Source organism: Manduca sexta, chromosome 15, assembly GCF_014839805.1.
Source record: "Manduca sexta isolate Smith_Timp_Sample1 chromosome 15, JHU_Msex_v1.0, whole genome shotgun sequence".
Taxonomy (NCBI): domain Eukaryota; kingdom Metazoa; phylum Arthropoda; class Insecta; order Lepidoptera; family Sphingidae; genus Manduca; species Manduca sexta.
Genome location: NC_051129.1, coordinates 13,003,991 through 13,031,133, shown reverse-complemented (window position 1 = coordinate 13,031,133; position 27,143 = coordinate 13,003,991). Strand labels below are relative to the sequence as shown.

The 27,143-nt window shown below is 36.0% G+C and overlaps 2 protein-coding genes across 4 annotated transcripts in view; one reads left to right on the top strand and one right to left on the bottom strand.

Annotated features, from left to right (window-relative positions):
• Positions 1-27,143, bottom strand: part of LOC115454173 (pre-mRNA-splicing factor ATP-dependent RNA helicase PRP16) — a 165,841-nt gene that overhangs the window by 138,053 nt on the left and 645 nt on the right. The window contains exons 2-11 of the mRNA XM_037438859.1: positions 26,603-26,905; positions 25,927-26,124; positions 25,471-25,565; positions 24,811-25,013; positions 24,305-24,403; positions 23,596-23,725; positions 23,196-23,285; positions 22,736-22,873; positions 22,069-22,221; positions 21,098-21,291 (exon numbers count right to left, since the gene is read on the bottom strand). Of these exons, the coding sequence (XP_037294756.1) occupies positions 21,098-21,291; positions 22,069-22,221; positions 22,736-22,873; positions 23,196-23,285; positions 23,596-23,725; positions 24,305-24,403; positions 24,811-25,013; positions 25,471-25,565; positions 25,927-26,124; positions 26,603-26,905 (1,603 nt within the window). The remainder of the gene's footprint in view (positions 1-21,097; positions 21,292-22,068; positions 22,222-22,735; positions 22,874-23,195; positions 23,286-23,595; positions 23,726-24,304; positions 24,404-24,810; positions 25,014-25,470; positions 25,566-25,926; positions 26,125-26,602; positions 26,906-27,143) is intronic.
• Positions 7,604-15,151, top strand: LOC115450461. Of its 3 annotated transcripts, none has more exons than XR_005112385.1 (5): positions 7,604-8,141; positions 8,582-8,757; positions 9,605-9,712; positions 10,226-10,321; positions 14,021-15,151. XR_005112385.1 is itself a non-coding variant. In XM_037438860.1 (4 exons), exons 1-4 carry the CDS (start codon positions 7,805-7,807, stop codon positions 14,114-14,116), a joined length of 717 nt encoding a protein of 238 aa, XP_037294757.1. In that variant the 5' UTR covers positions 7,604-7,804; the 3' UTR covers positions 14,117-15,151. The 3 variants fall into 3 exon arrangements, 1 of the variants encoding a protein (XP_037294757.1); XR_003939292.2 differs by lacking the exon at positions 14,021-15,151 and adding an exon at positions 10,496-10,505; XM_037438860.1 differs by lacking the exon at positions 10,226-10,321.

Genomic DNA, 27,143 nt, shown 5'->3' with positions numbered 1-27,143 from the left:
TGCACGGCGACAGGCTGCAGTGGCATATTTTGATAATTTAAACGCTACTACCAAGTAATACTGGTTTTTTCGGGACTAAAAAACAATAAAGATTCTCTTGCATAATATGTTTATAGCAAAAGGTCAAACAACGGGCTTAGTCAATAATTGATTGGTAGCGGTTCTCAACAAAAATATATATTTGTGTTGTATTATTGGAGTTCTGAGAAGTCAGAGAACTAGTACGTGCATTGCTGACTTTAGAAATGGCGGTGTCCTTTAAGTTATAATATCCTTGAAACTAAACGCAAAAGCAAAGCAAACTTACTTCGGTTTAAAGAGAGATAAATGCCTAATGAAGATGGTGACATTACGCCATAGTTAATGATTTAACAGCGGTGGTAAGGACCGCCTCGGTGGCGTTGTTGTATTGCGTGTGGAGTATGACACCGCTCTGAGGACCCGGGTTGGAATTCTAGGTGGAGCAAACTAATATTGAGTTTTCAGTATCAGTCCGGGATCTAGATTTTGTGTGCTCAATGTGGCGATACGCACTCCCTTTATCCCACCGTAGTACGGAACACACAGCTTGGCGTTCCCCTGATGGTAAGTGATAAGATCGCCCGTAAACAGTAGAAACACCATCTAACACCTTGAATTACAAAGTATTCCTTGACATTGCATTGCGCTCGCCAACGTGAGACATGAGATGTTAAGTTTTATTATGTCCAGTAGTAACACTGTCTTAAATTTTCTTCAAAATGGAACACAATAGTGACTACACACTGCTGCTTAGCGGCAGAATAGATATTGCGGTGGTACCTACCCAGGCGGACTTTCACATATGAGACCTATCACCAATATTAGTTCGTTGAACTATCAAAACTTGGCTCATCTTTTGTGAGACTTGCATCATTGGAATAAAACTATGTGATATCTGACTTCTTAAGATAATCTACGTCGTGTCGGTGTACTTTAGATTAGTCACAATGAGTTACAAAAAGATATTGCAATATGAATAATGAAAGCAGATCTATAGACACAATTATACAATAAACAGAACAGTGTAATGAAATTGCCTTTCATCTGTGGCATCGAATATACTACTCCATATTTGAGAACTTCGATATTATTTTTATATTATAGTAGATCGCCGTCCTTTTAACCTATTTTATTGTTAATTCAACTCTATGTTATTTGTAAAGATTATCGCCATTAGGAATTTACTTCGTTTTCAAAACAAGTCTTTAAAAAAGATATAATTTTCTTAGATTATTTGTTTCTAAAGTAAAAATAATTATTTCACAGGTCATCGGTCCATATTTATCCTTGACTGATTGTGTGAACTAGTTCCAGAAATCCATTTGCACGATAGAATAGAATTCGCTTTCGTTTTTTTATATCTCGCAGAAGTTTCTCGAAAATGCCGATTGGTAATAAGTTTATCTTAAATGATCATTGATTCTTTTTTGTTTTATCTCGACAAGTTACATTTGATCAACATTGTGAATATGGAATGGAAATTTTCGATAATTTTTTGTAAACAGAGACGACAAATATTGTAAAATACGCAATGGTAGTTCGTAAATGTTTATTTATATTCTATAACATGAACATCAGTGGCGAAAGGAAATTTTCAGAAAGGAAACCAGACACAACATATGGGTACTAATATGTATAAATACGGTCTGCGAATCGCATTCTGATGATAATTAGATTTACAAGAAATTCTACATAGAGAGAAGCTCGTAGAAATAGGGTTATATAGATCCTTCTGACGAACATGGTTATTGTACTATTTCAGAGAAAACAGATGGAGCTTGACTGTTTGCTGTCACATATCTATAGTAGGATTTCCCTAGGCTATTGTATCCAATTATTATAAAATCTATTAAAATCAACTAATTACATCCAACTATAAAAATATCTGTTCCTTTCTTTTAGCGCCAGCAACGCGTGCGTTATTTTGGTATCATGATCGTAAGAATCTAAAACACTAACAATATTTATTAGTAAGAAGTTATTAATATGCATTTTAAATTACTTACATTGTACTGCTCCTAACAGTTCCTTGACTTCTTCAAGAGCGGCCTTTTATCAAGAATGTATTTTAAACGATCCTAGAATGTTGTCTATATTGTTATTTATTGCTAAGACTTTAAATTGATATGAACTCTACCCTAATTATTCTTGACACTTAGAAACGTGACTATGCCACGTTTAAGCAAATCTTCACGCTTGTAACCTCTAAGGAGTAGAAGGAAATATAATTAGAGCCTCTTCAATTCGTCTGGCGTTTTGTTTTGAAGTTCATCTCTTATTGGCGGAGAGGGGGGGGGGGGTCTATTGTCATATCAGCTACGTATTTCTGAGCAATATACATTTATTATGTTTACCTAAACTAATGTTTAGGTAGATACTCCTAACCCAAATCTACGATATTAATGACTCGTGTGAAATGGATTTGTGTCATCAATCAATTAACTAATATGTAAATATTCTAGAAATGTATTATGTTCTTGTTTACCGAGGCACAAACACCCTTATGCCGTCCTAAATACGGTTTAATTTCCTCTGAACGCTCGTTCTTCTAGTATGGTGGGTGTTTAAGAAAAGTGAAGTACAAGTAACTTAACGTCAAAAGTTCTATTTGCTCCTTAGCCGGTCTATCCTGTAAAATTATTCTTTCAGATCATTACTAGGGACTATAAGACTTAACATTCAATTCATAAGATTGCTATTCGGCTGGTGGAAAGTGTCGCTTACCATCAGGCAAGTAGTATGCTCGTTTCATTATTCAGTTGCAATAAAAGAAAATCCATTATTAAGGATATAACGGACGATAGATTACGATCAGTTAACCCACTTACTATAAAATTGTACTACATTTGAACAAATGCGTTTTCTAGAAACCGATTAAACAGAATCAATAAGCCCCGGTCGTGCCACGGAATAATGACACGCCACGTATGGAGGTCACGGTCGAAATTCACAAAGCATTTTAAATAAATTATGTATGTATTATCACACACTGGCTAACATTCTTTTTCTTATCTTTTTCTTTAATCATTACTTATTAGTTTTATTGAATTGCAAAGTGCGTTTTGTCGGATCCACATTAGAATTAGGCAAGTAGAAGTATACCAAAAAGATTTTTGTTGAAGCGGCGCGGCGTCGCATGCAACAAAAATTCAACGTTAATTGAATTACAGTAATCTCATTATTACGTGGCACTTTAATTTAATCTATAATAAGCGTCAACGTGCCTGTGATATTTGATTGTATATTACACCTCAGTGTACCTACTAATTATTATAATAATTTAATGTTTATAACACATAAAAATGCTGCAGATAGGATTTTGTTAGTTCTTGCAAGCAGCCGCCTGCGTACCAACTTTTAACTAACTCAAAACCGTCACAGTGTTGTCTAACATCGAACCCTCAAATATCACGGTTAACAACCGATAAACGTAGCCACAAGACCAAAAACGATTAACAAAAACTTATTAATATTTTCTATAATTCTTCCTCACATCTGGTTACCAAACGGTCATTTAAGAACATGCTGAAGGGGGAATACCTTTACATGTAACAGGTTTTACAAAACGTGTTTGCTCATGGCAAATATTTTATACTCAATAAAAGTGGCCGGTTTTTTGACATTCCTTGAATATTAAAAAGTAAATAATTATCAAACTCGTTTGTTTATTGCTCATTATCCTTATCCCATCGCAACGTGGTGTCGACTCAATATGCTTTACACATGTTGCTGAAAGTGTTGGGTTAGTTTTTACAATCGGCCATATGTCAGTCGTTGACTCTAAATTCAATATTCAGATATTCTTGACTATATAAGAAACAAACATTTTGTATAACTGTATACAGTAGGTTGATATTGTAACTTTGATTTTTCCGACGACCAACACCTCGATCCGTTCCCTAACCATGAAAGTTACAAAGTCTTCTAAACGTTGGAAAAAAATTAAAATATAAAAAAAACGCGATTAAATCTGAAAACTAGTTTTTTTCAAAGAAAACAAAAATTGCAGAAATACCCCAAGTCATAATCAAATCCAGAACCTCTACTCTACAGCATATTATACTAACGTTTGGAACTAGAGAGGTGGTTAATCTATCTATAATAAGTCGCTATCCAGTACGCGTGCACTCAAAACGCACCGAACATAATACGCAAATGATTTCATTCAAAACATAATATATTCGCTTACCATTCGCCTAAAAGCATTGTACTCGTGTACCGCATTTTAAACGTTTATGACTCACCCACCCGGCTCGAGGCCTTGGATCTTAGAATTTAAGGTGCGCCTACGCAATATCAGTAGGAATAACTTGTTTTAGTTATCACTTAAATAACAATGACCGGTTATTATGTTCCAAATAATCTTATTGTAAATACCAGCTCCGAGTTATACTATCTCACTCCTGGAAACAGATCTATACTACCTACTTAGGTTTAATCCTTCGCTACGTTAGCCATATGCAGGTAATGTTATCATATTAATATTTATTTATGTATAAGTATTGTACACGAAAAGATACTGTACTTAACAAGATAAAGACAGAGAGAAGATACAATCAGCTGTCTTATCGCTTCAGGGAATCTCTTACAGACAACCATGGAGATAAGAGAAAAGGGTAATTTATAACGTACATGTTAATTACTAATTAATCAAAAATAAAATAGAAAACTAAGCAAAATATACGAAAGCACGTAAATATATCTCTACATAAATACTATGTAAAATATTTTTGTGTTTTTGTTATCATGTGAAAGTTTGTACTTATAGATATTCCAAGAGCACAAAAATAGCTCTTCATAAAAATTTCAAACTTGCATAATTATTTGTTAATCGTTTTGTAGTCAACTCGCGTTGGTGCGTGGAATATAATAGGTCATAGATCAGATATCTATGACCTATCCTATCAAGTAGCCCGAATATTTACGTCTTAGCTAATGAAATGTCGTTTAAATTCGTCCGCGAGGCTTACAGAATGAGACAATTAAAAAAATTGCCTACGACTTTCCTCGGGGTCATGCTTCTACACCAAACTTTATCAATATCGGTTTAGTGTTTAGAGGTGAAAGTGTAACAAATAGACAAGTATTATGCATATTTAAACAAACGAATATCGAATGTACATATTTACATTATATATCCTAATGACCTCATTAAACATTGATTTAAACAACAATTTATGTACTCCTTTCTGGAATGTTTTGAGGCAGTTTCTCCTTCTACGCTTCTTTAAATGTTCTGTTTACTAATGAAGTAAACTTTATTCATACATACAAACAAATTAAATTGAAGGCAGTGTAATTAGGTAATATTTTGTCTTCCGATAAATATTTATACAGTTATAGGGTGTCAGGCTGTTTGCTCATGGCATCTCTGTAAAGGCTAACTTAATTTTGACTAGTTAATTACTACCGGCCATTTTACTGATTAACAAATTTTCCTGGAAATGTCATTTTCGCGTGCGAAACCGCGATCGCAAACTAGTGATAATATATAAAAAAAAAAAAAACAATAAATGCATAACATACAGTTAATTAGGTCAGCGGCAATTTGCCGTTGGCATGTCCTGTCATACAACATGGTAAATGGTAATTATTCTTGAATGTCAAATTGTAAACTTACATACAACTGTACTAGGTATTTATATAATCACGCCTTATAACCCCAAGTTGTAGGCAGAGGACTAACTCGTGCACTCACTTTTTGCTTTACTTATTCCGTCCCAATATGTAATGGGTGAGCCTTCCGGGCACAAATTCCAGAGTCCAGGCAGATACTGAGAAGGAAAACCGAATATAACTTTTTTCCGACCTGGGCATTAAACCCGAGACTGCCACGCCAGTACGGCATTACAACTACGCCACCGAGGTAAAATTATGTATTACGTATAATTATAATCTACAAATTGTGTACCTAATATGCGCATCGAAATTCAAAGTTATCACTAATTGTGGAGAATGGTGGACCTTTCTAAGAATACAAAGAATCTTTCCCTGTGTGTCCCCGAGAATGCAGCTTATATCACCTGTATCAAATTAGGTGACTAATACGCGCTGACCGAAACTTTTTTTTTATATTATAGAGGGAAAACAAGCATACAGTTATTGGTAAGTGATCACCGGCGTCCATGAACTGCATACCAGGGGGCATAAACATGTGTGGCCTGATATCAGTGAGATAAGAATATTTGGAACAAATGAATCATCGAAATCGGTTCACGCATTCAAAATTTCTGAGGTACATACATAAAAAATAAATGAAATACAGATGAATTGAGAACCTCCTCCTTTTTGAATTCGGTTAATAATAGGCAGTTCACGCCTTTATCGTTAAAGGTATAGGCAGTCGCGCAACTAATGCAATCATTCTCATTCATGCTGTTTTACTAAAGATAGTTTAGATCTTGCGACTCCACTGGCTTCACGACTGGTAACAAACACTTTACATGCCTTCAAAGCTCTTACGTCCTCATTTATGGTTTAAACACGTTTATTTTTAAACGAATGTCGCTCAACAAAACCTAGCGTAAACATTATCACCAACTTTATTTATTTACTTACACCTAATTTCATAAAAACATGAATGGAATTTAAAACACAAAAACCTGTTCTAACATTATCTACCAATTTACGGTATTGTAAAAAAGAAAATAAAAAAAAAACTAGCCGGTTGGCGCCGGCGTGTCGCGTGAACGGTGCGCGGTGGAGGGGAGAGCGGTAGCGCGCGGGGGAGTGCCGGTGAGGTCAAGCTTGGTGCATCGCAGTGCCGCGTCTTACGAGATAGCAGATTTAATTTGTTATCGGTATTAACTTGATAATCCAAGTTACTGGTTAACAGTTATCGTAAAGGTGGTGTAAAATCTGCTATTGTATCTCGTTTAGAGTTTTAGGGCAAAACAGTTTTGATGGTAGCTCAATTTTGGAGACCGTGGATAGACGTAAAATACCCACTTAAATACCAGTTGAAGTTACTACTGAACTAGAATAAAAAACTTCATTATTCGCGATGAAGGTATCGAGCTGTGCAGTTACATATCTTGACAATTTCTAATGACTGTTTTCTTGTAATTAAGCAAGATTATTGAGCATCAATCCACGTAAATTGTTTAAAATATTATGCGTGTAATATTAAGTAACCAAGTGCAAAATTTGGGAGTTATTTCTTCTTTACAACCCAATAAAATCGGTATATTACCTACTAACAAACATTAACAGCTATGAGCTCAAGTGTATAAACTATTGTTATTGAAGCAATAAAAAAAATCACTTTCAATTGGATCTCGTTCTGAGCGCACAGACTTCCTAACACACGTGACGTACTCTGCAAAGGATGTTTTCGATCCTAACCGGCAATCTAGAAGTTACTGCGGTGAACTGTCAAGAGCAAAGCGCAACTCGACCGGACTCCCGACAGCGCAATAAAAATAGGATGTAATAAAGACTGCACAATAGCATTATTATCGTACGGCGCCCAGCACTAGTGAGGTCGGAGCGAGACCGGCGGGGCGCCCCGCCGCCCGCGTGCCGCCCGCGCGTCTCGCCGCCGCCGCACCCCGCGCGCCGGTATATAGTCGCGCCCCACGCGCGCGCCGCGTCTATCGTTCCCGCGCCACCGTGTCGCTCAGTGCTAAAACATATACGATACCACGCGCAACATATTGTGAAAGTGCTACTTATAAAACGTGATTTCTCAAGTGAGAGTAATTTGTCGCGAACACAGCCGCGTTCCCATAACTCAAGTGCAGGAGGAGGCTTGTCTCGTAAATAAGTGCGAGGAGTGGGTTCAATGGAAGCGAGGTTCGTGACCTGCCGGAGTTTCCAGCAGATCAAGCCGCCCGAGAAGAGCCTGGCGCCGCAGCCGACGGTGAAGGGGCTGCTCAGCCGTTTCGGCAGTCAGGCTCAGGCGTTGTTCGCGCCGAAGAAGCCGCGCTTCGGCTCCTCGGTCGCCATCCACAAACTACGCGAAACCAAGTGGTTTAAACACGATGAACAGAACATATTGTGCGCTGTTCTCGAATCAGGATTCATACTGGAGGTCCGGGCGGAAGACCCGCTGCCCCCGGACTCTGCCCTGTCCCCAGACTACCACATGTATGCGATCGCCATGTGGAAGAAGGGTAAAGGTGCGTAAATTTATTACTTAATAGTTAAAGTAGTGTATAAAGTACGGTGGTTGCGAAACGTTTTGCGGCAATACAGTTGCGCGGGGTACGTGTAGTGTGCGCAAGCCTCAGAGCGAGACTAAAGTTGGCGCGCCGGTCGCCGGCCGCTGCCGCACCGTATCACACAATGCCTTTTGTAAATAATTCGTGTTCACGTTCGAGTGCGTTTAATGAGATCAACCGATGAATAGAAAATTAACGGCCAATAATTCTTGGCGTTTTACCGACATTTTATGTTTTTGAATATTTCAGTTTGTAACATAGCACCTTGTCCTCGATCGTGGTAAAAATAACAACTGTACTTAACCTTTGCAATTGACACACTACCCGAAATAAATAAGAAGCTGTACATAACAGTTTTCAAATATTTTACTAAAATAAATAAAACTATTTGTCAACAGAAAAAACAAAGAACCCGGAACAGATAGATGTATTCACAGTACAACAAAAGGGTGTGAGAAAACGTGTTGTGAAAACAACACTCGGTGCATTCTGGAAGAAAGACTCCGTGATACGCATCAACAACGTGGACGACAAACAGGAGACCCCCAACATCGAGAAAGATATCAGAGCAAAGGTAACAACAACACACGTCCCGGAGATAACAAGTTTCCAATTCCACATCCCTTGAACACCTTGAGTCAGTCAACAATCAGTTTACGTATTACGAGTTAACCTTTTATTTTCTTTAAAATGTGTAAAATCTATTTGAAATTTATCGTAATTCAATATTACGACAATTTTTTTCGTTCGATATAATAATTCTATTTTTATAATTCTTATCGAAAAACAATTTGAACATAACACGTGTTACGGCTTATAAAAAATAGAAACTGTACAAACGAGTCCAACTCGAACCGTACCATCCATTCGATATGACATAACCGGACGGCCTTCGAGGATGCCCAAACCGACACGAGATCACACACGCATGTACGCGCTCCCAACCGTGATAGTAAACGCCGTAAACTTAATTACGACACGGTAACATGCCGTGTTTTATAAACAACGTTTGGAAACAATTGCCACTCGATAACAGCCGCTCGTAATACGTAAGTCTGAGATTCTCGTAAAGCGCGACCTCGATTAATATGCTAAACAGCGCTGTCCCAATTTTACCGCACACGTGCGACAATTTTTATTTACCTATTTACAATTCATTATGCATATCCGTAACAACTTACTATTGTACTTACTTTGACTCCTATCGACTCTTCTGTAATGCATGTATTCTAACCTTTAATGGTTCATCATTTATCTTCGATCGAACTTCAACGTTCTTCCTTCAACACCGTAGGCCTGCGTCAGAATTGGAAACCTCTCATTTCAGATAGCGAAAGCCTCAACGGGGCTTTCGGCTATTGGCCACTGTGGGCACAGTTGAACAGTGGAACGGCTACTAAGGAGGCTTCTCCTGATTGCAGCTGGATATGGCAACTAAGTCCAGGTTCGAGAGAAACTGGCACAATACCCTGCACTTCGTCCATTGGTGCCGTTACGGGGAGACGCCGCAAGAGGCTCGCATGAGACAGGTAAAGTGAAAACGCGCTTTTACACCGCGCTCGTTGAAAATTCTAGAACTCTCAATAACGGTACCCTTCGCGCCGGCAGACACTTGTATTTATTTCCCAAACACATCACACCGAATACATAATCTTATGCCAGATACACGCGATCTTTGTTATTATCGGTTCTAGAATGTTTGATAGTTTATTTCACAATTTAAATTGCATGCCGTTGCGTGTCGACAGTCGTAAAGTTGCAAAGCTGTCCTTACAACACGTTTATTTACGTACACAATGTAAAGGCAGTTTCGTACGATCATTCCAAGCTTCAAACAAAAAAGAAACGCATTATCATCCAGCTTTATGTGCTTGTCAATGCTGATGTTCAAGTTTGCGCTCATTGTGGACTGTTCAAACGGGCCATTGAGAAACGGACGCACCGGAGAGCGGCGATCATTCATGCAGACTTGCATGGGGACTACAATGGGATCGAAAAATACAAAAAAGAGAGATCGCACAACGCTGCAATTTTGTTTACAGATCAGCTTAACGACGTCGAAAACACCCATGATTATCATCTTTTGATGGTAATCGTTGAGGCGCTTTGGACACTTACTGCTGGCAACTGTATTACCGGTGAGAATTTGGATTATAGATTGGGTTGTTAGCGATACACGTTGCTGAAATCAATGTGCCCCCTTATGTTTGTTCTAATCCATCGCTAGGTACACATGTACTAATGTATTTGTATGTAATATATGTACTATACACCACACGCGAGACGGCAGCAAATGACATTACGTGAGCGAGATAAGCGAGATAGTAAACGGAATGCTCGAAGGTTGTGTCTTAAATGTAAACAAGTCCAGAATTACCGGAATCCGAGAGAAATCGTGCTCATTTAAATTAAATTAAACTAGAATACAAGATCCTTCGAAATTTATACGAAGTATCAGACGTAAAATGCAAATTTTGACTTGACTCGGGCGATATTTCAAAGTCCATTCACCTTGACTAATAGTATGGAACGGATTGCAAACGATACTACGTATTGGCGTTTTTTAATTTGCCGTTGAATTTACTTGATCGGTGTCAATAACTTATTTATTTAAACCGTGTCTACACGATGGACAGAATCAACAAAACAATGACACCGCAGTACGAAAAAAGAAAGTCGTAAAGAGTTCAGTTACCTGACAGGCATGCAATTAAAGTCGACACGAAATTAATTGTAAATGTTAAAAATAAACTGGAGTGAGACCAAACCCTGCGAGTGGAGACTTTTGAATCAGAATGAATGAGATTATGTAATGCGGCAATATGTTAGTCACCAATATTACACCTTCATAGCATTAAGAATTTGCACGGCAACGAAGCAGCTTTTTGATTAGTACATACATGTTTAAACTTTGTTTCGCCAGCACATCTGTATCTATACCACTCATTGTTCCAATCAAACGTTGTCAAGTTTACATTTGTGTTGTTCAGTGTCGTCGTATTGCTGATAGGAATCTCGTCACTACGAAGGAACTGACGTCACCGTCGTGTAACATAATTTGATACAAACAGAACATTAATTACATAATATTTAACGTTTGAAAATGGAATTCCCTCGTTTCTATTATGTGGCCAGATAGTTATACTTATCACTTCAATCACTCGTAATGAGGAAAAAGGACTTAGTATCAGATACTGTGGTCAAAGACCGTTCTTTGCACAATACACAAGAAAACGGACGTGCATCGAAATTAAATTAGCGTCCGAGGTGAAATATACGAAAACATTTACAAGGCCGCGTAAAAGAATGTTTTTTTTGTACTCTTTAACATGCATAATTAATTTATTTATTGCTTAAAAGTCACGCGCGTCGCGCACATTGAAATTTATAACTTTTTTTTATGACAAGATGAGTAAGTTGCATGTCATTTTCCAAGATTTTTCGAAACTTACGATTAAAGGACTCTAGTACGTTCGTCATCTAAAGACAACAGACATTAATTCGTATAAGGAAATAAGAATTTTCTTAAAGCAGTTATGCGTTTAAAATAAACTTATTCTTGAAACACAATCTACCAAATATCAATACTCCATTTTTTTGTTGTATTATTCTTTTGGAAGGAACTTTGGCTTTCTTTCACATTTATGTTTTGTTGTTCGTATCTTTTCTTAATATTACTTATATTTATTTTATAAAATTTACAATAAGATTATTCACATATTTAGAAGTGAATAAAGAAATCAAGATTTTTATGAAGATAGCCATTAGAGATGATGCATTTTTATATTAATATAAAATATTAAATGCATTTACTATTAAATAATTGAACAGTCAATGAAAAATATTGAGGTAAATATAGAAGATATTTCAGGATGTAACAATAAAATATAAATACCTATTCAAAATAAGTATCCAATTCATTGAGCAATATATTGCGGTTAAAATGCCATTCAGGTTATGAAGCAAGGAATATCTAAAACGTCAATGAAAATCCCATAACTACATAATATAGGTACAAGGAAACAAACAACCACATTGTTTGTAAATTTATCCAAACTAAAACGTTCTAAGCGAATTGTTGAAGGATTACATCAAAATAGTTAATATCAATTGAAACTAATACTGACCGTATCGGAATGACAGGTGTAGCAAAAACAGCGATACTATCGAGCGATGCTATTATTAGAAAAAAAAACGAGTAACTCTAATACCATTGTTTACCGGTTCATAACATCGATTGAACTGGATCGAACCAGTTCGGTCCGGATTCACTCATCGGAACGGCATGAGCGTTCGTGACTTGACGCACGACTTTTAACTGACGATTTGTCGTATAAAAATGGAAAGGAAAAAGTGGAGCAAAAACTTTTTGGTAACAAACACGAATCCAACTGTCGGAAATTTTGATGAAATTGTCTACAGGAAGTAAGAGATTTTAGATCCCACATACAAGCAAATATATGCGATTTGCTCATATTAAGGTTTGAAGTCATTTCGTTTTACAAAACTATGTCGTAGAAACTGTCTTATAACCGTAAACCTTTGAATGATATGAGTATAATTTGTTTTATATAATACAGTTTAATCAAACGATATACATACAACTTGGTGATGGGATAAAACTTGACAGTTCTTGAAAACTTATAGATCCGTAAATAAACATGGTAGCCGGCATCCTTTATAAAACAAATATCAGTCATACTTAAAACCCGGTATCGACGACGTCCACTTCGATAAGATATTTTACATTACCACATACACACGCCTTTGAAATGATATGACACAAAATAATGTCAAAAAATGATAACGGTATACATCATACACGTTTAATACGTGTTTTTAATGAAGATTCATAATTATTTCAAAGGTTAGGCTTAATTCAGCCTTAAAACGATTATGGAGAAATTAACTCTTGGTCTCTCGTGGCTCGCCGGCGAGCCAAGACAGCTACATGACATTTGCGTGTGTCACGGGATTATAACCTTATATACTACATAATAAGGTTATTTTTCCGTCACACGCGTAGCTGTCAATGTTTGGCGGCAAACATTCAGCTACCTGTACATATTTGAAAATAAAATTTTGACAAGTCATGACGGGTTAAAGCCGCCATCTTGAATTCGGTAGATTATATACAAAATGCATGTTATATGTGTATTTATGTTGTAAACATTATAATCGTACAGAGAAATTACATAACGTAGTATTTAAATGTAATTTGTATGATATAACACTACTATTTATTTAAATAACCAACAACAATTTAAACACAGTTAACAGACATCAAGGTTAACGTTTTAAAAGGTAATATAAATTCATGCGGTGCGATTTATAAAACCCACTTAAGTCGTAGTCATAAAAACAGTATTTTTATTGGAAGTGTATTTCTCAGGAATTTTGGGATTTCAAAGTTTTTAAAAAAAATATTACTTTAAAAGTGCTAAATGAAAATTGTTTTTTACTGATTACTGAATCATAAACCAAGTAAATTGGGCTGTTATCAGATTTCTAACTCAACCATAAAGTCAATACCATTCCAATTTATACAGACTATTACAAGTTATAAATAAAACGTAGTTAATGAGTTCAGCGAGCGATAAACCATAGTTTATCTTCTACCTCAATGTTGCCGCTGTATAGATGAATTTAAAACCGTGACTAACGGTCTAAGCCTAGTGATTAAAATAGATTCTAATTGTGTCTAGACTAGTTATTTACTCGTTCAATTTTAGCATAACTAAACTTTATTCAACTCATTAAAATCACATCGTCGTTTTTGCTCAGAGGAACCACTCATAATAAAAAGCTTTACTAATGTCCCAATTTCATTGTTGCAGATAAGCGAGTCGCTCAAATGGGGCAACATCGGAATGAACATGGGCGTGATGCTCGTCAGTCAAAACTACGCGAGGGATAAGGCCAAGTCGGTCTGAGTGTCGCAGCCCAGCGGCTCCACCGCTGGCTCGTTCTCCTGCTATCCTTGCTTCTGGCGGAAATCGTCCAGGAAAATCGACAACGTTTAAATTATAAAAGTCGGATTGAGCAGCTCTATGAGTTCCTTATGTGAATTTCACTAAATTTATCCAGTATACGTACTGTTTCTGAATCTTTGAAAACGATCTTTCCAATAAGAGGGCATCTATCACGATACTATTTTAATGTTGATATTACCAGATTTAACATTGCTTATTTAAAATTTTATAAATCCGTTAACTTACGCTTCGTTTTTGATTCAGAAATGTAAATACGCGTACGTACTTATTGTGAAAGTAGCCCTTGATGGAAGCTTTAATATTGTTACTTAAAAAAAATTAAAATCAAAAATATCTCGAAAACATTCCTTCGTATAAAGAAAAGACGCCCCCGGTTCGCGTGTATGTCTATGTACTCCTAACTTATTGATATTAGTGTATATCATTGGTCGAGAGAAGGAAAAGTTTCGTATGCCGTTAAATAATGATACCCTAGTCTTACATATACATCTATAACACTGTCTCTTTCAAATAAGACTGTTTAATTTCTATTGATTATTTACGACAATCGACTGCGAATGATTTCAAAACACGATATTTTAACTTTTGAAAAGTGAAACGCATTTCGTGGTCAGTTTTTAATTATGAAAAGTATTCAAACTATATTCAGCCCGTCAAATTAACATCGATGACATGTATATTGATTAAATTGACATATAAAATTATTTATTAAGACGTTCCAAAACTGACATTACTTATAATTTAAAATTAATTTGTGCATTCAATGATTGACATATTAAAAATGACAAAATTGTTTTAGAATTGACGGGTTGAAGGAAACAAGTATTTTAATTTATGATAATGTCGAAATAATATAAATGTAAACGTGACATAAGTATGTTGGCTGTTGTGAATTGTAATAGTTTGTAAGTTTTAAATGTTCTATTTATAATGAAGCATTTTTTTTATAAATAAATGATTACTTGATATCAAAAACATTTTTCGTGTGTGATAACCCTATCGCATATCCAATTGGGCCATTTTGAAAATACAATAGTACAAAATATTACCTCATAAAATGGAGGTAATTAATTAAAATAATATAACCCGTTATAAAACAGACAGAATGACTGCCTCGGTGGCGTAGTTGTATTGCATGTCCGGTACAATAGCGCTCTGAGGTCCTGGGTTCGAATCCCGGGTCGGGCAAAGTGATATTTGGGTTTTTCTGCTCAGTATCAGCCCGGAGTCTGGAATTTGTGCCCGATATGGCGATGGGCTCGCCCCCTATCACATCATGGGACGGAACATACTTGGCGAAAAGTGGGTGCCCTAGTTGCGCCTCTGCATACCCCTTCGGGGATAAAATGCGTGATGTTATGTATGTTATAAAACAGAAGTTTTTGGGGTAATATAACTTTATTATATTCTCCTTATGAAAAGTTATAAATATTTTTTTGTATCAAAATTTAGATCAGGTATAACCTTTAAACTTCTTAAATAGATCAAAAATATTCAGTGCATTTCAACTTATATGCAAAATATTTTTATTTGCAATAAATGGAACCCGAAAATATATTTATTTGCAGCACACCAGTCTTAATCGATAGAACGTCTAGCATGCCTAAATATCCGAGCCACTCGTGGGTCAACAACCGACGATTGTAAAAACGAACGTACAAACTAGATTTCGTACTACACTTATTACGTAACAAGTGATCTTACATTAGTTGCGACACAATCAGAGCGAAATTATATGCAGATATAGATTAGCGAACCTTTCTTAACTATGTGTATGGGGAGATAGTGAAGAATCCAGGTATCTGAGGGTTGGAGCCAGCAAACCTTGCTGCCTTATAGAAGTGGCGGAGAATTGTGAGTAGTTGAAATGCATGTGAGACAGTGACGTGAGTGAAATTTTCCGAAAAGGAACCCGATAAAACATATAAGTATTAATAATATGCATAAATGCGGTTTGCTGCTCGTTCAATGATAATCATATTTTACAAAAGTTAGGAAAGGGAAGCCGGTAAGAATCGGGTTTTAGGGACCCTTTGCCTCTAATGTTAGCAATGTAGGAAGTATTGTAGTAATAAAGATATAACTAACTATTGAGATTTTAGGTAAGAAAATAGTACAAAAATTTGATTATAATTGTAGTCAATATCAAGTTAGTTGTGTAGATAATATACAATTACTAACATGTTTCGAAATTAAGTAACAATCTTACACACAACATTAGATATAAAAGCATTTTTATTTGGTCGATAGGCTAGTGAATTTTAATTTAATAACCGAAAAAAGACATTATTGGAATAGCTTGAAGACAAATAAGCAAACAAATCGATTATACGACCCGCGACAACCTTGAATTAAACGAGAGAAAGTGATAATCGAAATGTGTATGCAAATTATTGGCTCTTGTTGTTGGTACGTATATAAAGCTTGTAATTTGGAAGAGCCGTACTTTTTTTTATCTGACTACGTTTGTTAGCCTGGCAGGACCGGCTTATACAACACACACCGGTCTTTTGGGTGAGCGCTTCAGGTGTTCCCAACCCTTGAAAATTAAGCCACCATGCTGAGGGCAACCCACTAATGTGTTACCTCGGCTCAGGACGGTCACTGGGAGAGGATGAGACATCAACGATTATGGATGCGCGTAGTCTTGAGAACTAACAATCCAACCATTACGGTATTCGTCGGGACGCGGGCCGCAACTATTAGCAGGGTCGGTGGGACGGGAGTCATGCTGTAAACACAATTGTGTATAGTATAATAGGCCTGGCTCATCCGGAATAGCACCACTGTGTTTTAGAAAATAAAATGATTTTTTTTAAGGGCACGGCTAACTGCAATGTGACTCCACTTTACCTGATACTTAGTGAGGTGGGGTTTAGTTCGCTGTATTTTGTTATATCTAGAGACTTAAATATCACGCTTAATTACTAATGCTTAATCCCTTCTTTGATTTATGATCAGTATGGCTAGTCATTTCTAAAGACATAAAAAACACGCTCTCTTGCCTAATCACTACTTCTTTGATTTATAACTAGTATCGCAACTCATATTATTTTATTGTGGGCGTTCATGGACGTAGATCTCTTGACATAATCTGTTGACACACTTCCTCGATTGACTACTACTACTACTATAAAATAGCTTATCAGGCATCTAAATTCAGTTTACTTACAATGTTGCATTCCAAAGGTTATCAACATTACGAATTGGAATATGTAAATTGTTAGATATATGCAGTTGCTATTGCGGTTAACAATACCTTGTGCTAGAAAATTCGAGTATGCACCTCGCTTCTAAAATACAGTGTCATTTTGACATTCCGATAATAAATGAAACCACATACTAGTCTTTACCAATGTAAACATTGTGCCAAAAATCATCCTTGAATAACAAATAATATATTCTACTAAAAATCCCAATATTCGAAACGTCGGCAGAAAATTATAATATAAAAAACCCGCGATAAAATCCATAAAATAGTTTTATTATAATAAAAATCCCAGTTTTACTCTTCTATTGTTTTCATTTATAGTTTAGGGCGAATATGTGTATGAGTTATTATAGTAGGTATTTATGACTTAAAGTATGATGTGGCTATTGCGATAAATTCTCTTAGAGTAGTAGTAGTGACATTAGAGCGGGTAATTTTTTTTTATTATTATTAATTGTGTTCAAAACTTACTTTTTTAGTTTACATCTATGGTTCTAGTAACTTATTGTGTTAAGTATTACCAAGAATAAAAGTATGTAGTTTCATTTAGTAAGGCACTGTAAAATAACACAATTTTATTAATTCATAAGATCAAGGACCCACCCATTCTCAGTTGCATAGCTAACACGAACCAAGTAAAGATCCAGTAGTTTTCCTTTTGCAATTAAACCCGGGCGACGCTGATATCAAAAGCTATGCATATCTTCACAAACAAATGTTTATAATAATATCAACCTTCTATTATATACTGTCCCACTGCTGGGCACGGGCCTCCTCTACTACTAAGAGGGATTAGGCCTTAGTCCAACACGCCGGCCTAGTGCAGATTGGTAGACTTAACTCAGTCTCAAAATCCCTACAGAGATAATAAACATATAAGATGCCATTAATCCTACTACATAATGAAATAATTTAAATAAATGTTCACCTTGTAACGTCGAATCGCGGAAGCTGATATAATAAGACATCACAACGCTATTTCCGTGTTGAATGAAGATACTTAATACCACGACGCTATAAGATCAAGAGCAATAAAACTATCTAAGAAGTAAATTTTTAATTCTATTATTTTATTCTATTTATGAAAATATTTCTGTTCTTTAGATGGATAAAAAAGTTTCGTCTCTTTCTCTCAACATATTTAATGTAATATGAAACGTGACAAGTCAATTTTAGTAAATACGCTATTAAAATATTTTTGAATAAAAAGATATAGACAACTCGTAAGGCACATTCGGTAGGTATATTGGCTGAGCTATTTCATAGATTGTACAAAATGTTTTCTTTTAGAAACATTTCAAATTACTTACTATAATTATGGCAATAGTAAACTTATCAACAATACCACTGATCGAAGATAGTAAAGGATGAATATGGTCTACGCGATAGCCTTATTTTAGACATATTTGAATGTTTTTTCCCACAAATATTGGGAACTTATCTTTCCACACTTCTTAACGTCCTGCAAAATATCACTGGTTCACTTTTCTTGTCATAGTTATTATTTATATATTTATTGTATGTTTTTTTTTATGCACAAATTGAATTACATAATATATGTGATGACTATGTCTTTTTCAGAAAATAAATTCAATAACTCCGAAAGAAAAATAAAAGAGGAACCATGAAATAAAGTATATACTAATTTTTACCACCAAAATAAACTTATTTTTCAAAGATAAATAAAATTTAACAAAGGACGTTGTTATAGTGAGTCAGCGATATATCGCAGTGTTGACCACTAAAAAAATCCTTAAAAAATAAATTTATTTTAATCCAGAATCTTCTATAGAGACTATTATCTCTATATTATATGACTATAAATGCTCTTGAAGCCATAACACGCGGTGAGCATAGTGCTATAAATTATGTAACTAGGGTTTGAACATCAATCTAAAAAAATACCGATATCTATCGAGTATCGAGTTATTCGGCATTGGATCTTACACTATGGTTACTCAGACAGGCGTATCGATAAAATATAATGTAAAATATTTTTAATATTATTTATAGTCGATATTGTTAACTATAGACAAACGACTTTAGTTGAATATAAGGTTCTTTTTTATATAAGATCAATATAATTATAAAATTGTGAAAATTTGTATACCCCACCCATACTATACATAGGAACAAAACTCAAAAGTATCGATACTTCATCGATGTTTTTATTTTACTTTTCGAATAATATATCGAGAATCGTCGACATATACTAAACATCCGTACTATTGTTCAAGCCCTACGCGTAAATACACGTCCATTGAGCAAGATTTAATGTCAAGGTCGAGACCAATTACAAGTTCCTGCTCGCACTACTTTATTGTGTGGTGTACTTTGATTTCGTATTGTTTACATTGCTACACATTGCGTTATGGGCAAAGATTAATAAAAATATAGATGCGCCATACCACATCAAACAAAAAAATATGTACAGTACACACACATACACATGTTTAACATTAACGTGTCATGAGAACAATTGATGTTTTTAAACCAATACGTTAAGAAGTTCTCTATAGGAATTTCGAAGGTGTGTGAAGTCTACCAATCCGCACTAGGCCAGCGTGGTGGACTAAGGCCTAATCCCCCTCAGTAGTAGAGGAGGCCCGTGCTCAGCAGTGGGCAAGTATATAATACAGGGCTGATATTATTATTATCATTATTACAAACCAATACGATAAAAAAATACAGTATTAGTAATTTACGCGTAGTGTATGAAAGCGTCCCAATTGGGATAATTTCGAGTTTGATTTTGAGTGCTAATGGCGAATCTAAATTTTCTATAATTTTATTTTTGTTAAATGTTATATAATTATGTGAAACATATTAGTATAATATATTTGGTTCGATTATTGCATCGTTTATAGATGTCATTTTGAAATATTATGTTGCTTATAAGTTTATTCCAATTGATGGTAGCCCACGGTCGTACTAAGTAATCCCTGATATTTCCGACCTAATTCTCAGGGCGAATTGGCATTTTAAAGCGCAAAATATCTCCGCGAAATACCTAAATAATCCGTAAATAATCGATTCCAATCATTGTGTTACACGTTCTTTAGTGACGGTTATGAGAAATGGTTTCATACACGCATTACACACAACATATATATAACATATTGTTGCATATAGAGTAGATTGAGGATTAGGATTAGCCAGAGTTGTATCAAGAGCACTGGCATTTCGCTTATTCACATTAGCAAGTACAGAGGCGAATCCACTACACCCCTATACTGCCGTGCTAAGCGCAAAAGCGGTATGTCAGGGAAACCTTATTTAGACAAAATCGAAGTTTTGTAAATATACTTTTGCATGTAAAACTGAGATAGAGAAACTCTTTTTACTCTTTCCCTATCGGAATGTTTGCCGGCAAACATTGACAGCTACATGACAGTTACATGACATTACGCTTGTCACGGAAAAATAACCTTTTAATTACATAATAGGGAAAGACATAAGGTAAGATCTGATAGGGAAACAGTTAAGGTATTTTTTAACAAGTTCCAAAAATACCGTTATTTAGTTAAATTCATTGGATGCGTATTTCTTTAAGCTATCAGACGGCATATAGCTTTCGATCTTAGCCCGGCAGTATTAAGGCAGGTAATCGAACAGCACTAACCTCTCTCAAGAGTTTTAAGCTATAAGACGACATATCGCTTTCGATCTTAGCCCGGCAGTATTAAGGCAGGTAATCGAGCAGCACTGACCTCCCTCAGCAGTCCGAACAGCATGTCGGTGGAGAGCGAGCGCTCGTGCGCCTCGTCCATGATGACGGCGCAGTAGTGGTCGAGGTCCGGCTCCCGTAGACCCTCGCGCAGCAGGATGCCGTCCGTCATGTACTTGATCACGGTGTTGGGCGACGTGCAGTCCTCGAAACGGATCGCGTAGCCAACCTCGTCGCCTTGGGAAGAAAGGAATGAATTAGAATTGGTCTTCTCAATGATGTTTGTGATGTAGTTAGTATAGTCTTGGATTTTTGGAACCGAAAGTCCTACTAAATTACATCATGATAATAATTTAAGTACCTGATTTAATTTGTTTTTAAAGTTTTTAAGTAAACTTTACGGAATGAAAAATTAAGAACTTGTAAAATTTCAGAAGACTACTATTTCTACTTCGCATTTTTGATGAATGTGAATTTAGCAGACAATTTTTTTTTTTGATTGTATATAATATTGTTTATTTATTTCGCTCGTGTGTATGTCAACGAACTCCTAAATTATTGGACCGCTTTTGATGAAATTACGTGTTTTGGGCTAGTCCTTGGATGGTTTAGATTTACAATTGGATCCGGTAGGTGTAGCTGTACCGAGATTTTATCTTCTTTTTAGGGCAGAACAACGTCTATCGGTCTGTTAACGGTCTAAAAAAATGGCGGTAAATTCTATAGTCTTTGTATTCCAAGGACGAACTTTTGCATGAACAAAAATGTTGAAGGTTTTATGTATTATATTAATTTAGCTGGCTGATATTATAAATGTCATTGTGATTTCCAACACGATGGGAAATAACAAGAACATAGAAAATGGCGTTACTGTTATACATTCGATGTAGTGTAAACACTGCTAATAGTAAATTACTTGTCCAGTTTATAAATTCTAAAGGCGTTATTTATTTACTACATACCGCCATTCCTAACAAAACCATTCTGAAAATGTTGTAAATTATAATATCTAACCCAGCTTAGTGTTCATCTCGTCCGACACTCGTTTGGCGACGGACATGGCGGCGACGCGCCTCGGCTGCGTGCAGCCGATCATGCCGAGCCGGCTGTAGCCCTCCTCGTGCAGGTACTGCGTCAGCTGCGTCGTCTTGCCGCTGCCGGTCTCGCCTGCAAACAATATAACATCAAACTGCTTCTCTTTTTCAGGTAGGTAGAGATATATCACCAGCAATAGAGGGCGAGATGACTATAATACTGGAATAAAGAGAGAAGAATGATAATGAATCTTACTATATGGACAAAAAATTTGTCAAATTGAGAATCTTCTCCTTTTTTAAGTCGATTAATAATTAATAACATAATGTGGGTACCCTTTTCCTTCAAGAGTATAATTAAATAAAAAAAAAAAACATCAAATCGACCAAAGCAATACATAAAGAAAACCTGCCCCTTATAATGTCCCAAAAATGCAAGTCGTAAATCGATGTCATTTAATTGTGATGTTTGTGATCGAGAGACCAATGTGTCAGTCTCTCAACAAATCCCAATAACTACATGGAGTCATGGTGTTTTTTTTGCCACATTCTAAGCACACTGATCACTTTTTGATAGCACATCCACATAACAGATTGCTATCATTAATGTTAATGCGTTTTTAATATCTAGACGCCGAGTCACTCACCGACTATTATAATAACGTTGTTCTCCCTGATGACCTGCATCAACTCTTCCCTGACGGCGAACACGGGCAGGTACCGCCTCTGTTCCGATATAGACATCTTCTTCACGAAATCTGACTTAGATTCCGGCTCTTGGGCTTCTGCAAAATATAAAATTATGTTACGTATTGCCAACCTATAATATCGATAAATTTATATTGATAAAATTGATTGTAATATATCGGACATATTTACTCGGATAGTTTGATCGAAATGTCGATAAAAAAACTCGTTTGGGATCTTCCCGTTTATAGTTTCTTTACATTTCACACAAGTATCGATAAAAAAATGTATTGATTACAACATATTAGTACATTTATTCCAACGCTTGATTGCGATGTTCATAATAAGGACTCTTTATATATATTCTTATATCGATAGTTTATTAGACACTATAAAAATGGGACATATTATGATACTAACCTTTGTCCAAATGCTCAGCATACTTGTAAGCTTCTTTAGTGGGTCCGTCTTCTAATTCTTCTTTTTCCTTTTGTATACCCATAATATTACCTGAATAAGAAAATATTACAAAAATCAACATTATTCATTGACTTTCATTTATTTCTTGGGTTCTAAAGGTAAGAATATGATCACCGACATATTAAAAAAAGAGTGTAAATATCTTTGGAACAATGACGTCATCCCTTTTTTTGGTGTCTCAAGTCAAGTAACTGACAGTTTAAAAAATTAGGAAAGAAAAATAACTATTATTTTCAAAATGTATAGTGTTTTGGGTTTTATTTAACACGAATTCTACTAAATAAATAACTTCAAGTCTGGCTTATCGTATATTAAAGCAACACAATAAAAGAAACATTACCAAGTTTAGTTCCTTCCAGCTTCCAATGTTTCTTTTGAGCTTTCCTCCTTTCTTTTTGTTCTCTAAACGCTTTCACAAGCGCGGAGCCTTTACGAGCGTTTATAGCCATGTCTGACGTTGGGTCTTTTACCTGAAAACCAAAAATATGTAAAAGGCATCAAAACAGGTCGTGACGGTGTTTGAATACGTCAATTGTATATTTTACTACAGCAAACGAATAAGCGGCGATAGCCTAGTTGGGTGTGGAACGGACTGCCGAGACGAATGTCCGCAGGTTCAAGTCCCAAGGGCACACACCTCTAACTTTTCTATAAAATCATTTGTGTATTCTTTGTGAACTTATCGTTCGCTTTAACGGTGAAGGAAAACATCGTGAGGAAACCTGCACATCTGAGAATTCTCTATAGGAATTTCGAAGGTGTGTGAAGTCTACCAATCCGCACTAGGCCAGCGTGGTGGACAAAGGCCTAATCCCTCTCAGTAGTAGAGGAGGCCCGTGCTCAGCACTTGGCAAGTATATAATACAGGGCTGATATTATTATTATTTATAAACGAATAAAGGGGGTAATAAGATGCTAGATAACTGTCAATATTGCTTGTATGAAAATATCACTGTTTGGTACAGCAATGTATTGTCCCGTCTTATTGTGATATAGGAACATTGCGGTTGGCCTAATCATTCTAGAATCAGGTTTACATTATAACATACCGGTATTACTGGTTCTGGTTGCTTGGTGAAGACGATACGACCGTCGAGGAACGGCGGCACGATGTTGTGCACCAGGAGATGTACGCGATCCACGCTTTCCTGTAAAAATATATGACATCATTTAATAAAGGATTATACTGGCATGGAAAAGGGATTAGACTGGAACTGATAGTACAGTGACATCCAAATATGTTCTTTCAATTCCAAATATTAATTTAACACTTCGTCCAGTCGTTCTTAACTGAGAGATATTGACATTGTGTGGGATTTTACTTGAAGGCTGTGTTTTAGCCAGTAAGCAATCGTAAATAATAAAATTATACAGCTTTGTATCAATTCAATAGAATAAATATCTGGGACTGTCAACATAACATAGTGGATTATAAAAATAATTACGGGTGCTTGTGAGCGTGCACGCATATGTGCGTACGTGCGTGTGTCCGTGCGTGCCTGCGTGTGTGCGTGCGTGTGTGCGTATGAGTGTGTAAGCATTTATAGTAGTATACCTCGTCTAGATCGTTGTTGACGGTGACGGCGTGCACGACGCCGCTGGTGAGCATCCGGTTCCGCTCCCACAGGTCGTTGTCGCGGTCGATCTGCTGTCTCTGCGCAGACACCTTGCGCCGCAGCCGCTTCTCCACCTGCTCCTCTTTGCGGGACACGTACTCAGCACTAGCTCCGGCGAATGGGTCTGATTCGTCCGCTTCACCTGATAGGTAATTGAGATACTGCAGTAATCCATCATGATTTAAGATTTCTCAGGTTCTACCAAGCAAAACTCAGCTGTGACGGCCTGATAAAAATCGATACGACCGGTCAAAAATAGTAAGAGCACCATCTACACATTGAATTACAAATTATTGTTCGGTATTCCACTGCGCTCGCCATGCTGAGGCATGAAATGTTAAGTCTTATTATGTCCAGTTTTTACACTGGCTACAATATCCTTCAAACCAGAACACAACAGTGAATACCCACTGCTGCTTGGCGGCAGAAACAGACATTGCGGTGATACCTACCCAGGCTGACTATCACATATGAGAGACCTACCATCAGTAGTGACATCAATTAAGGGCAGTCTTATTATTATTTCGTACAATATTATAAATATATTGATGAAACATAAATGTTAAATATTTCATTCCACAATTTTATAATTAACATACCTTCACCCATGTTGTACCAAGCTCTGTCCAATTTCTTTTCAGCCTCTTCCCAATCTGGATCATCCACATCCACACCGCGTCGGGAACTTGCAAACCTGAAAAGAATTTAGTTTATATATTTTCGTTAAAATTGAGACGGTAACATAATAACAGATTTATTAAATTGGCTTGAAGATCCCATAATACTTTTAATATTTGTTGTTAAAGGTATCTAGGATCATATTCTCGTAATTGCAACAACTTCAGCATGACATATTTGTTACATCATTATATCGATAAATAAATCTTTCAAACATAAATTATTTTTGTTTGTATCATAAAATTAATTGTTCTGAATATTTTATTCTTATACAAATAAAAATTAATACGCATTAAAATAAAAATTACTATATTCTATTACAAAATATCATGTCATGTTCTTATGAATTTTCTTTTTATTTCCCAAACTTTACTTACTTGTGTGGTGTAGCCCTAGGAGTATTATCATATAATCTCCCTTTGTTATCCCTTAGTGGCCTGCCTCTGTCACTGCGTTGGTCGGAGTCCCGTGGCAGTGGAGTAGGGAAGTCCCAACTCGACTTCCGGACTGTTGACTTAGGATCATCGTCATCATCGTCCCAGGCTGTCTTGTCAGTTGGTTTTAGGACTTTCATACTGGAAAATGTGTAATTAAACATAACATTTTGTTGAAGGATGCTGCTCCATATATCACTTAGTATTTTGAGAAAAAATATGTATTAACCTTATCTTTAACAACATGAAATTTAACTCAAAATCTGTTTTATTTGTAAATTATCATGGTAATTAAAAGTAAAACACATATTATTACAATAATTTTTACATTTAGTATAGGGGTCGTTCAAGTATTACGTAACGCAATTTAGGTCTTGTAAAACGTTGCGATGCGTTACAGGGGTGGGAGGGGTGTTACGTACAAAGTGTTATGTAACATTGGTTCTTTTATTTTAAAATAATAACAAAGGTATGTTAGCAAATAACTTGATATTTATTTGTATCAGATGTAGCTTTCAAATTATGCCATAATAATATACCCATATACCCAAATTACATTTGACAACTTATATATTGGAATATTTAATAACTCATTTATATTCTAATAAAATTGACTTACCTCGGAGTCCGAGGTTCATCTTTAAACCTAGGCTCATAATAACTCCTCCTTGAACTGTCTCTTCTGTCGCTATCTCTGTCCCGCCTATCTCTATCTCTGTCCCTGTCCCTCCTAGAGGATGATGAAGACTCCCTATCCCTCCTTCTATCTCTGTCCTTGTCACTCCTGTGGTCATCACGCCTCCTGTCCCTTTCCCTGTCACGTCTATCATATCTGTAGTAATCATCATCATCTTTAGACCGTGATTTCTTCTCTTCTTGTGTTGAATAATGGACACCTTTCTCTTTGGCTTCCTTTTCTTTTCTAAAAATGAAATTTTTCAAATTTATTACTTTGTTTTATACATTTCTATAAAAAAATTAAAAATGTTAAACTTAACATAGTTTCAAGTTGGACTTTTGACATCAAGAGATTTAAAATCTTATGTTGGCATAATAAATTAACAAATGGAGAATATAATTTTGAATGCTCCCATGCTTAAAATCTAACTTGATATTATTTTCAGATACTAAAGCAGAATATAGTGTTGAAAGATGTATAA

Coding starts and splice junctions, on each gene's coding strand:
- LOC115450461 (XM_037438860.1), top strand. CDS start 7,805: ATGGAAGCGAGGTTCGTGACCTGCCGGAGTTTCCAGCAGATCAAGCCG. Junction 8,142..8,581: donor CATGTGGAAGAAGGGTAAAG/GTGCGTAAATTT, acceptor ATTTGTCAACAG/AAAAAACAAAGAACCCGGAA. Junction 8,758..9,604: donor AGAAAGATATCAGAGCAAAG/GTAACAACAACA, acceptor TCCTGATTGCAG/CTGGATATGGCAACTAAGTC.